The 12,595-nt window shown below is 33.8% G+C and overlaps 1 protein-coding gene across 1 annotated transcript; it reads left to right on the top strand.

Annotated features, from left to right (window-relative positions):
* Positions 1-4,354: 4,354 nt before the first annotated feature.
* LOC111283918 (uncharacterized) lies at positions 4,355-12,393 on the top strand. The gene is given in 9 exon segments (XM_089758592.1): positions 4,355-4,542; positions 4,634-7,517; positions 8,205-8,340; positions 8,494-8,576; positions 9,046-9,284; positions 10,009-10,095; positions 10,615-10,714; positions 11,185-12,219; positions 12,222-12,393. Coding segments are annotated over 8 exon segments (4,410 nt in total). The 5' UTR covers positions 4,355-4,542; positions 4,634-4,814; the 3' UTR covers positions 12,249-12,393.
* Positions 12,394-12,595: the final 202 nt, after the last annotated feature.

Below are 12,595 nucleotides of genomic sequence, written 5' to 3' on the forward strand. Positions count from 1 at the left end.
ACAATATTTTTTGCTTTTTATTATTAAATTCTCTCTAATTCTCTAGTCTATTTCATTTAGCTTTTCTATGTTATTTTTCTTTATAATCCAGTTCATGACAACAAAACTAGTTTGTGACAAATTGGTATCAAAGTATAAAAAGATTTAACTATCAAACTAGGAAAACAAAAAAAAAAAAACCATAAAGCTATGATCAAAGGGATGGGACTCAACATACTACAAAAGTAGGTTTAAAATTTGCAAAATCAAATGGAGTCCTTGAAAATCTTTACAAATTCAGGTAGAGGCCTTAAAAGCTTCTGAAACACCATTCCAAAATGGTGGGAGGAACATAAAAGAGATATTGAAGTAAGATTTGTTGAGAATGAAAAAAAAAAGTTAGTAGGATCCTCAAGCTACTAAAGAAAAGAAAAGCACAAGGTCAAGTTGACTTAGTAAGAGTTGATGTCATGACCAACATCTTTAAAAAATCAGTGTCTTAATCCAAAATTAAAGATAAACAACCTATGGAAATAATAGCTATGTATTTAATGGGAAAAGTTGAAAATTAGTTCAATGGATATATTATGCAAATGACTAATGTTAACTGGCAAAATTTCACTAATAATCTTTGTTAGAGATTTTGTAATCAAACATGTTTAAATGTAGTTGACAAATTCAACAAGTTGGTCCAAATATATATTGTAAATGATTATCAAGAGAAGTTTGAGAAACTCAAACCTTATATGTTACAGTATAACCCCCATCTACTAAAGAGTTATTTCATCCCTAGCTTAATAAACAACCTTAAGGATGAAATTAAACACAAAATCAAGGCTTATGAGCCAATAACTTTGGCTGCAACTTATTGGTAGGGTTAACTTCATGAACTGACCGTTGAATTTGAAAACAAAATGCATAAATAGTTTCAAAAGATCACCCAAAACACTAATGCCTATACAAAACCCTATTATAATTCTTTAAACCAAACACTTAAGACTTCACCAAACACCTTGCCAATACTAATAGAAACTTACTCATGAAACAAGAAATAACTCATTATTTGTTATAAATGTAGAGGTGCATTCACCTTTGGACATGTTTGCAAGAATAAACAGTTGACCTACTTTACTGTGAAAGAGCAAATAAGAGATTTCAAAAAGTAGTTGGTAAAACTTATGAGATGTTAAGGGAATTGTACATGATTGTGCGAATTATGAGCAATCATAAAGTCTACAACAATTCAAACCATTGTTAAGCTCTTATTAAGATATCTTTGAAAAGCCTCAAGCTGTCACTCGAAATGCCTCAAGACCATAGTAATTCCCTAAAATTAGGATCTCAATCAATTAACTTAAGATCATAAAAGTCCATTCACTTTTTACACCTATCTCATCCTTACATCGATTTAAAAGTAGCTAAGGTGTATTTAAACTAGTATTAATTCATGAGAGTCTGTTAATGAAAAGGGTTAGAACAAAGATAATGTTTAGCATTAAGTATCCAAAGAGGAATAAAAATGTTAGCAATTAAAGTGTTTTGTTGTTGTAATTGATAATAAGAAAAATAAAGAATTCCTAATAGCGTGGGCTAATCTAAGGTCTAAAAATGTAACCTAGGAAGATCATATTGCACTGAGATTGCAATTTCCATTAGAATACTAAAATTAGTGGTGAATTGGTAATGAGATCTCATCTAGCAAAGAAAGCTAAGACATATAGGGATGCAGCACACATGAATATTTATCAAGGTTATTATACAAAGAAGTTGGAGTCAGTTTATTCTAGAAATAAGGAAATGATAGCTAAGTTAACAGGTAATGTGATGAATTTAGCAATAATAAAAAATAGCTATAGTTGGAAACTAGGAGTTGAGCTAGAAAAAGGGAGAAAGAAAGTTGAATGAAGCGAGAATTGAGCTAAAAAAAAGTTTGACAACAAGAAAGGAAGTTATTAATAAAGATATAAGCAAGAAGTTGAAATTGGCTACTAATCATTAGCTAGTACCTTAGATCTTGTGAGTTAGTAATAGATATTTCACAATTATTGGGTTAGCATTTCATCCATATTAGCCAACATTCATTATGAAATTCTATTATTGTGTCACGTTGAAAATATCACAAATAATGTACTTAAATACAATGTCTCTAAAAACTAGGAAAGTATAAATGAAATATCATAAAATTCTTTGCTTTTCTATTCTCTTTGATTTTCTCTAATTCTCTAGTCTATTTCTTCTAGCTTCTTTTATCTTCTTTTTAATTTGATTCATCACATTATAGTTATCCTATGACATTATATTTTTAAAAATTACTTGTTTAGTTTTATAATTTTGACATTGTAACGAAATAGTCTTGATGTTAATATTTTTGTTAATTCCACCTTCAAAGATTTATTAGTGACATGTCAAACATGTATAAATTTGTGTATAAAATCTTGATGATTTGGATATTTATTTATTTATTTTGTTCTCTTTTCTTTTTCTTTCTTTCTCTCATAGACCAAAAACTCATCGATGTTGGGAGCCAAATCTGGTCAAGCAAACATTGGACAATAGTTGGAGCTAGATTTGTCTTGGCAACCATTGATTCGACTTATGGAGTTTAGGCTTCATATTATTTGTGAAACTCAACATCGATTAGCTCAAATATGAGTTTTTATCATCATCGACAATTTTTAGATTAACGGGGAAAGAAGAGGAAAAAGAAAAAAAAATTGGACACTTTAAAAATTAATACTTTATTAAATATTATAAATAAAAAATAAAATAATCATTTTAAATAATTATTTTTTATATTTAAAATTATTAAAATTTGAACCCTAATAATTAAAATTTATATTTCAATATTCTATCAATAAATCACACAATTATTATACAAAATTTTTTTTTTAAATATAATATAACAGTTTAAAAATAAAATTTAATAAAAAATAAATAACATACAAATCAATGTATTAATCTTCCTTATGTGTTAAACACGGTGGTGCCAAATAATACTCACAATCATATTTAACGTAATTATTATTGGCAGAAGAATCATATTGTTATAACATCAAAACTATGAGAACTATCAAATGATTTTTGAAAATATAAAATCGAAATGATATTTAATTCAAAGTTTAAAAATCATTATGCTATTTGCTCTTATAAAGTTACAAAATTAACCAATTAATGGAGCAATTGGTTTGGTATCATGTTTCATTCAAGTACCAGCAGGATTCAAGGATATCTAGATAAGACAAATTTTGCTCTTATAACATGCGAAAATGATGCTATATACGGAAAAGAACATTGAAAATGATGCTGTAACCTTTTAAGTGTAAAAAGTGTGAAAAAAATATTCGAATTAAAATTTAATAAGTTTTTATATTTTTTACAACAAATCAAAAATTTTTTTTGTTTTAAATCAATTAAGTATTTAAATATACATTTTTATTAAATTAAATTTTTAAATATTTATTTTCACTTTAATTGATTTATTGATTAAACGTTAATAGTTAATAAATTTTTGTTTAATAAAAATTTAATTGATGAAAATAAATTTTAAATAATTAATTTATTGTAATAAAATAATAAAAATTTAAATAATTATTAAAATTTTTTTCAAAATTTTTTATCATTTAACCAAACAATTTATATTTAGCACCCAAATAATTCCGATTGGTAAAAAATAAAATTCATAAGAACATGCTATTGTTTTTTTTTTTTTTCTTTCTCACCCTCCAAATAAAATTCTGGTTTGTTTGGTTAGTGTTTTATTTTTTATTTTTTGAAAGTTTTTAATCTATTATTTTTTTATTTTTATTTGATTGGAGAAGATATTATTTGTATGAGCTTATTTGAGTTTAAATTTTTAAATATCAATAAAATTTTCATATTAATTGATCTAAACATCAGTCCTGATCATAATAATTAACTAATTAATAGGTTATCCAATTTATTTACCCTTTATTTTACAAATGGTTAAAAAAATCTAAGTAGCATCCATGCAATTTTTTAACTTTATTTCACAAGTAAATTTATTAAATTTACTAAGTAGTATTTAATATTATGTAATTTTTTAATTTTGTAAATTTATAAATGAGATTAAAAAATTGATAAATATTTTATTTTTTAATTTTTAAATATTTCATAAAAATTATGCATCATTTTATTTTTTAATTTTTAAATATATCATAAAAATTATTGAGTTCAAAAACTCCACATAAATGAAATAATTTGTCATTTATTTATTTTTCAAAATGCACTATTACAATTTACAATTCTAACCTTTGATTTTTAATAGGGAGACCAGAAAAAAATTGTGCGCAAATATGGAGGGAAATTGAAAATGAGGTACAATTTAAAAGACAAATTTACCCATCCGGGTACATTCGATAGTAGGCTGATACCTTGGTAAATACAACCACCGCCATATTATTGAAAAACAAAATCCCCAATATCGTTCTGTAATACCCAAACTTTGAAACGCCATGGCAATGATCTCCCAGCTTTCTATCTCTATATTGCAATACGACGCCGTTGGAAGTTAGGATTCCGTTCACTCTGCTGCATTGGGGTAAGGTTCGTGATCCACTTTCCGGTTTTGATGTGACACTTTGGTACGTTATTTTAAAAAAATTTTTGTTGTTATTGATTTCTTTTGGTTTTTTAGATTTCAGGGTTTTGATTTTAGAGTATTGTGAGATCCTGCTGAGTAATTTGGGCATTGAAATTTTCTGTGGCCAAAGTGAAACCAATGGGGCTTGTTTACTTGTTTTGTTTGGGTATGATTCCGGTGAAATGATTTTGTGAGCCAGAAAAGAAACCTTTTTGAAGCTAAGGTTTTGTAAGAGATGGGAAGGGGCTTAGGATCTGGCATTTTGCAGGGGAAACCTGAGGAAGATAAGGTTTTGCCAACCCAAGACATTGAGGAAAATAAAGGGGATGATTTGAAGCAAAAGGGTTTTGATTTGAATGATGACCCGTTAGTTTCTCCTTTGAAAGAGGTTGAAATTGAGGAAAAAGAGGAGAGTGAAGAATGTAAGGAAGATGGTGAGGTGGGTAATCTAAAAGTTGGTGAATTGACTGAGAATGAGAGGAAAAAGGGTAGGGCGGAGGATAATGAAGATAATAAAGAAGATGATAGTGTGAAGAAAAAGGTCAAGGAGGAAGGCTTGGATGGTAAAATGCAGTTTTCTGGTAGGGTTTTGCGGTCAAGCTCTGCAGTGAGGAGTGAGAACGAAGGTGATAAAGGTGAGAGTGGAGGTGATAAAACTGAAGATACCGATAATTGTGGGAAGAAAACAGTTGAGGTGGTTAAGGAAGAGAATGATCACTCTCATGATGAAACAAAGGAGGCGAAGAGAAAAGCCGGGAGGAGAGCTGGGATGAAGTACAGTGATGGGGATGAAAAGAAAGCTTTTAGCGTAGAAAGAGGACCCAGCAATCACTCTGGTGATGCTAAGGTGGGGAAGGAGGCAAAGCGTAAGCGCGGGAGACCACCCAAGTTTAAGGGGGATAATGGGTTTGAGAAGAAGACAGTTGAGCTGCAATTGGGAGAGAATGAGTACTCAGATGGTGAATTGACGAAGGAGTTCAAGCATAAGCGTGGGAGACCACCCAAGGTGCTGGTGAATGGTGGGTTTGAGAAGAAAGCAGTTAAGATGGAAGCAGGAGAGAGGGATCAATTTGATGGTAATGTTAGTAAGGAGTCAAAACGTAAGCGTGGGAGACCACCAAAGTTGCTAGGGAATAGGAAGACTGCAGTTAATGTGGAAATAGGAGAGTGTAGTCACTCTAATGATGGTGGCAGTAAGAAGTCAAAACATAAACGTGGCAGACCAACCAAGGTGCAGAGGAATCAGGGGTTTGAAAAAAAAGCTGATGAGGTTGAAACAAGAGAGAGTTATCACTCTGATATTGAGACAAGGAAGGAGGCAAACCATGAGAATGGGATACCAACCAGAACTCAGGACAATGATGGGTTTGAGATGAAAGCTGTTGAGGTGGAAATGAGAGTGGGTGATCACTTTGATTGTGAGTTAAGGAAGAAGGTGATGCATAAGCGTGGGAGACCACCCAAAGTGCAGGGCAGTGATGGGTTAGTGAAGAAATTTCTTGAGTTGGAAAGGGAAGGGAGTGATCAAAATAATAGCAAGGAAAGGGAGGGTATGATCCGAAAACGTGGAAGACCACCCAAGCTGCAGGGCGGTAACAAAGCTTTGAAGAGAAGGCTTATCGATGGGAGAAAAAAATTGGTTGGGTTAAGAAGGGGCAGAATGAAGTTGGGGGGGAGTTTGAAGTTTAATGTGCCACCAAATACTTTATATTCGGAGAAGAGATTGATTGGGAAAGAATCAAATGTCAAGAGGTTTATATCTGCCAATAAGGTTAGGTTTAGTGATATGGAAAAGAATGACAGCAAGGCTTTGCTAATGTTGAGACCTAAGGTTGTGAATGCGAAACGCAAGGAAAAGAGAGTGAGGAAAGCAGGGGATGAAGTGGAACATAGACGGTCAGATGCGAAACGGGCTGTCAGAGATCGAATAGTGAAGATGCTGAAAGCGGCAGGTTGGACAATCGATTACAGGCCTAGGAATAATAGACAGTACAATGATGCAGTGTATGTTAATCCTGAAGGAAGGACTCACTGGTCAGTTACCTTGGCCTACAGAGTGCTTAAAAAGTATTATGAAAGTGGTAAATGTGACTCTAAGGTTAGTCCAAATGGTTTCATATTTACTCCAATTCCAGAAAAGGAACTTAGCATCCTAACAAGAATAGTTCAGAATAAAAGGCAAGGGAAAAAGAAGCCAAAAGGGGGAGATGATGATACAGTGGATAATGGGGATGTTGAAAGGAAAATGAATAAACGAAAAAAGAAATGGAAGGGCAATAGGGACAATGAAGATGCAAAGAAAAAGAAAAAGAAAAAGCAGAAGCTGCTGAAGGAGAAGATTTTGCTTTATGAAGAGGATAATTCTGATGGTACATTACAAAAGGGAACACAAGTGTCAGGCAAGAAGCTTAAGCTACAACAGACACAAAATAGAAAGCAGTATGCTTTGTTGGTTCGCAACTCAATAAATGGATCTGAATCTAATAATGATGGCTATGTGCTATATGATGGGAAGCGAACTGTGCTTGCTTGGATGATTGATTTGAGCACTGTTCCACAGGATGGGAAAGTAGAATATTTGATCCAAAGAAGAACACGAACAGCTCGTGAGGGTAAATCTGGTAAGATAACCAGGGATGGCATTCAATGCAACTGTTGTGGTGATGTCTTCACCATTGCAGAATTTGAGACTCATGCAGGGAGCAAACTACATCAACCTTTTCAGAATATATGTTTAGAAACAGGAATTTCCCTCTTGCAATGCATGTTAGGTGCTTGGAACAAACAACAGCAGTCTGTATGTAAGGGCTTCCATTTTGTAGATTTTGGTGGTGAAGACCCAAATGATGATACCTGTGGTATCTGTGGTGATGGTGGTGACTTGATCTGTTGCGATAGTTGTCCATCAACATTCCATCAAAGCTGCTTAGATATAAAAGTAAGTATTTGTTGCCATATGTCTTTGTTACATGCATATGGAATCTAGCTCATATTAGTTCGTCCCATGCAGACCTTACTCCCTTCCCCAACTTTTACTTTCTCTGCATCTGCTTATTCTGGTTCTAGAACATATGGAAGAAAGGGAAAAGGCTTAATAATTTTGTTTTACTCATTCATATTTAGCAGACACCCTGAGATCTATGATTGATATGCTTGGACTGAGTGCATAAAGATGCCAATAAATTTCTGTATATTTGTGTTAAGACTTTATTCTTTAAGATCAAACACCCACCCAAATCTGCTACAATACCAGGTTATTCTTTTGGTTTACTGTTCACAATCTGGCTGGGGCTTTATCTTTGAATTCATGCTTTTTGTTTTCCCTGCTTTGCTTTGGGCCTTGATAGTGTAGAGCAAAGATTAACTGAAACTTAGGAGTGAGAAACATTGACTAAATCTTATGCTCGGAATTCATTGTTGAAGGCTTTTGGAAAGGCTATTCTTTGTTGAAGTCAGTTCGCCAATACAATCATTTGTGAAAAGCAGCCAGAAAGAAAAACTGTCTTAGAATTCTCCTTGCATCTTTTTTTTTTTTTGCAGTTACAAGCAAAAGTAGATTTTAATTTCAGTTTAAGTCTTCATTGTGAGTAATCTAATCTTTTCTCATTTTCTTTCTTTGCTACAGGCATTCCCTTCAGGTAACTGGAACTGTGTCTACTGTACATGCAAATACTGTGGGATGGTTGAAAATACATATCAAAGGGACAAAGATGAAGATACAGATCCTACAGTACTTACATGCCATTTATGTGAAGAAAAATGTATTTGTTCTGCCCTTGTTAAATTCCAAGTTGTTTTGTGTATATGTTGATTGTTGATTTCCCTTTGCTTTTATTTTTTAATTTTGTTGTCACTCTTGTTGTTATTGCTATTGTATGCCATTCATTTCACATGGATCTTTTTTTTTCTTGTAGATCATCAACCATGTATTCAGACAATGGATGCTTTTGATGATGATTCCTATATTGCATCCTTTTGTGGGAAGAGATGCAAAGAGGTATAATTTTAGTTGGTCATTGATGTAATTGTACTGTGGGGAATTTGTAGTGGTTTGCTAGATTTTCAAATGAAGTTTTAATTGTTATTTTTTACAGTCAATTAAGTTGTGTCTGCTGGTATGAAATGATTGTGGTTCTCAGCTTCTCAAATGTAAGAGTTGTTGTGTCTATGTCGTCAGGAATGTAACTCTTTATCTAACACAGATGTTTCTGTCATTGGAATTGAACCTCTAAGTTGATACCAAGTTATGCACAACATTTAGCAAGAATGCGAAGAGAGGCCTTTACTCCTGTTGTATGCACTCAACTGGTCACTGGCTCTCTTTGGTAGTTGTTCACATGCACACAAGTTTTGCTTTGACTTTGAATAAGGAAAATTCCATAAAATACCCCCCCTTTTGAAACAAGGAGGAATCTTTTGCTTTTTACTGTGTTTTTAAGTTGATCTTGAAGTTTCTGTTTTTCCAGTTGTTTGAGAGACTTCAGATGCTAGTTGGGGTTAAACATGAACTGCCAGAAGGCTTCTCATGGACTCTTGTTCACCGCTTTGATATCAGTTCAGATGCTTGTCTCAGTGAAGCATATCAGAAGGTTGAGTCAAATTCCAAGCTAGCTGTTGCATTATCTGTGATGGATGAGTGCTTTTTGCCTCTTGTTGACCACAGAAGTGGTGTCAATCTGATTCATAATATTGTCTATAATTTTGGGTAAGTGCACCTAAACTGTTCTGTGTGTACTTTACAATACATTAAACTCAATAGTGCATGAATTACATTCTTCAAGAAAAGTTGGCTTTTGGAATTCCTTCTATGGTAAGAGTAAGATTCGATTTTTGAGCTTGCTGCTGTATCAACTTAATTTTTTTCCTTAAATTTTTGTAATTCCTTTTGGGTTTTGGCAACAAAGATGCAAGCAAAGCTGTCTTTCTTTAGTAGTTCCTAATTTAAAGTTTGATATGTGTCTGAGGAGCATCTGCAGTTGAATAGCAGTTACCCTACTTCTTTGAAGTTATATTTTAGAAAGTTAAGAGCTGAACATTGTGCAACTTTAACCTTGCCCTATTCCGCAGATTGAGATGATGTTAAACTGAACGAAGACAATGGCTCTTAATCTGTATATAGTAAAAAGCAGAATAGCCAACATGTGTAGTGATGGTTTAATGTGAAATTTAGACATTAAGAGTTAATATAACCATATGAAATTGTTAAAAAAGCTGCCATTGAACAGATTGGCCTGGATCAGTGTTTTTTTGTTGTTGAGTGGTACTATTTTTTGCTATGGTAATATCTGAAAGACAACCTAATGCCTATTTTTATTTTATAGTGATATTGGATTTTTCTGCATAACTATTGTTGCTGTGGTTTTAAAATTGAATAAAAACAACACGTTCTTGTTCTAAGTGAATTATTTAATCTTTTATTTTTATTTCAGGTCAAACTTCACTAGGCTAAACTACAGTGGTTTTTTCACTGCAGTTCTAGAAAGAGGGGATGAGATTATCTCTGCAGCTTCCATCAGGTAAATTTACTTTCTGCTCATCTCAACTCACTCTTCATCAGTGTTTATTCTTGTCTTTGTTCGTTGCTGAATTATAGAATAGAATATTTGGAAATACTTAATTTGAACATGGAAACTTCTAGGATGTCTTTACATTCTAAGAATGATTATAAAGATAACATCCATATGTAGTGAACCAACTCACCTCTTTAAAACACTCTTGCCCATCATATGTTTGTATCTCTGCTGTTAGCTTCTAGTGTATCTTTACATCTAAAGGTAGTTTGTTAATTTATCCCCCAATCCAAAATTGCACTAGCCTACTAATGTGATATACTGAGATTGAAGATTTAACACAACACATTTTGGTTTATTTTCATAAATACAATTAAAGGTGCATGATCACCATTACCCATATGGTACCTGATTGATTGCTGTAGATTTGCTGATCATAATCAGATAAACCTGCCTACTCACCAAACTGCAACCATATTTGATTAAATGCTAACAATTATAATTATTTACTTATTGAGCTAATAGGATCCATGGAAACCAGTTAGCTGAGATGCCTTTCATTGGGACGCGGTTTACTTATAGGCGTCAAGGGATGTGTCGCCGGCTTCTTTGTGCTATTGAATCTGTATGTCTGAATCATTCTCTTTTTTTCTTCTTATATTTGCATGTCTTCCATTGCATTGCTAGATAATTAATTACATCTTAAAATGTTTTGGCTTAATTGGGCATGGCTTAAGAGAGGTGTGTAGCACTTCTCACAAAATTCAATGAAGGTTCCCTTATTGTGCTTTCTGAGAATTTTGACATTTACAAGTTGGTTTTATCTGTACGTGTAAACCCTAAATACTATGCATTATCAAACTTAGATTATTTTCTCAAATAGAAGTTATTGAGACCAGATATCAAATTTCTTTTTTCCCTCAATCTAGTGATACAGGAAGTAATTCTTAGGCGACAGGTTTTTATTCAAAGATTTGTAAGCTTGTCTGAAAAGAGTAATAGTGTGATAGCTTTATGGCTATTTTTGAATTTTAATGTATTTCACCCAGAATTTTGTCCTCATGGTTCTTTTTTCTTCTACCCCCTTGATTACAGGCTCTCAGCTCTCTGAATGTTGAGAAATTGGTCATACCTGCAATCCCAGAACTCAGGGGAACATGGACTTCAGTCTTTGGTTTCCAGCCCCTAGAAACTGCAAGCAAACAGAAGATGAGGAACATGAATATGCTGGTCTTTCCTGGTGTAGATATGCTACAGAAATCATTGATGACGCATGTTATGGAGGACCAGATCATAGGTGAAGGGTCCAATAAATCTGGAGAGAAGTGTTCAGTTGTGTTTGATTTGAATGTTTCTGCCGAAAGTCCCCCTCAAACAGATGAGAGAAGTGATGGACCTCCTGCTGTTGAATCAACATTGGTGCTTCCTAATGGCACCTTGAAATATACAACTGATGTAATGGGTCCAGAATCTGCTATTGTTTCTTGTTCCTGCAATCCAGCACCTGAAGAATGGAAACTGGAATTTGACTCTCAATTAAGCATATTTTCTGAGGAGAAATTTGATGAAAGCATTGTTAAACAGAACCTTGATTCTAAGTATGAGGGTTCTGTCAAACACTCCGAAGATATTGTCTGTGCCGAAAATGAAGTGGCTATTTTACCCTTGTCAAAGGTTGCTGGTGAGAATGTTGTTACTAATGATTTTGATGGTACAACTCAGATGTCAGAGGATGCAAATGACATCAAGCAGTATGAAAATTTAAAATTACAGGTGGTAGAATGTCTTTCTGATTCTGATAAGATGGTCCAGAAGACAGAAGTAAAAATTTGCCATGCTATTGCCAAAGATGTGGCCAACCAAACTTCTCCATCGGCTCTCCCAAGTGCTCAACATCTTGCACATGGCCATTATGATGTCTCATCCAATGGCCGTAAAAGTAGTCCTTCCTGTCAGTGTGACGGGATTGGTGCTTCTGGAGAAGTCGGGACTCCACTTGATGTAAATTTTCTTACTTGTGAGGGTTGTAATGATACCTCCAAAAACGAAAACTTACAGCTGTGCATGCACATGTCTGCGGAGGTTGTATTGGCTGGTACTGAGGTTGCTGTGACCAACATCCGTGACCAGAGAGAAATATCAACTGCAACACAGTCTGATTTCTCTGAAGGTAATGTAATTACTAATATGGCTTCGATGAATACCAAATCTCCTGGGCGCCCTGTATCTAGTTCTCAGGTTGATCACCCTCAAGCTGCACCATATGATTCTGAATCATTTTGCAACTCAAATTCTTATTCTGGAGTGGCTCTTCACTGTGCATCTGTAGGGGGTGAATCACGTGGATCTGATCTGAGGTGATAGTTTTGTCTAACCAAGCTAGCTAACCTCCATTTTGTTTATATTTCCGTTTGAGCTCAGGTGTCTTTCAGATGGCAGCTGCTGGTTAAGTTGCTAGACTTCCGCAGGCATACTAATCATGTTCATCCATTATGATCTCAGTATA

This window comes from Durio zibethinus, chromosome 3 (genome assembly GCF_047325235.1).
Source record: "Durio zibethinus cultivar Kanyao isolate XHJ-2024 chromosome 3, ASM4732523v1, whole genome shotgun sequence".
In the NCBI taxonomy this organism is placed as follows: domain Eukaryota; kingdom Viridiplantae; phylum Streptophyta; class Magnoliopsida; order Malvales; family Malvaceae; genus Durio; species Durio zibethinus.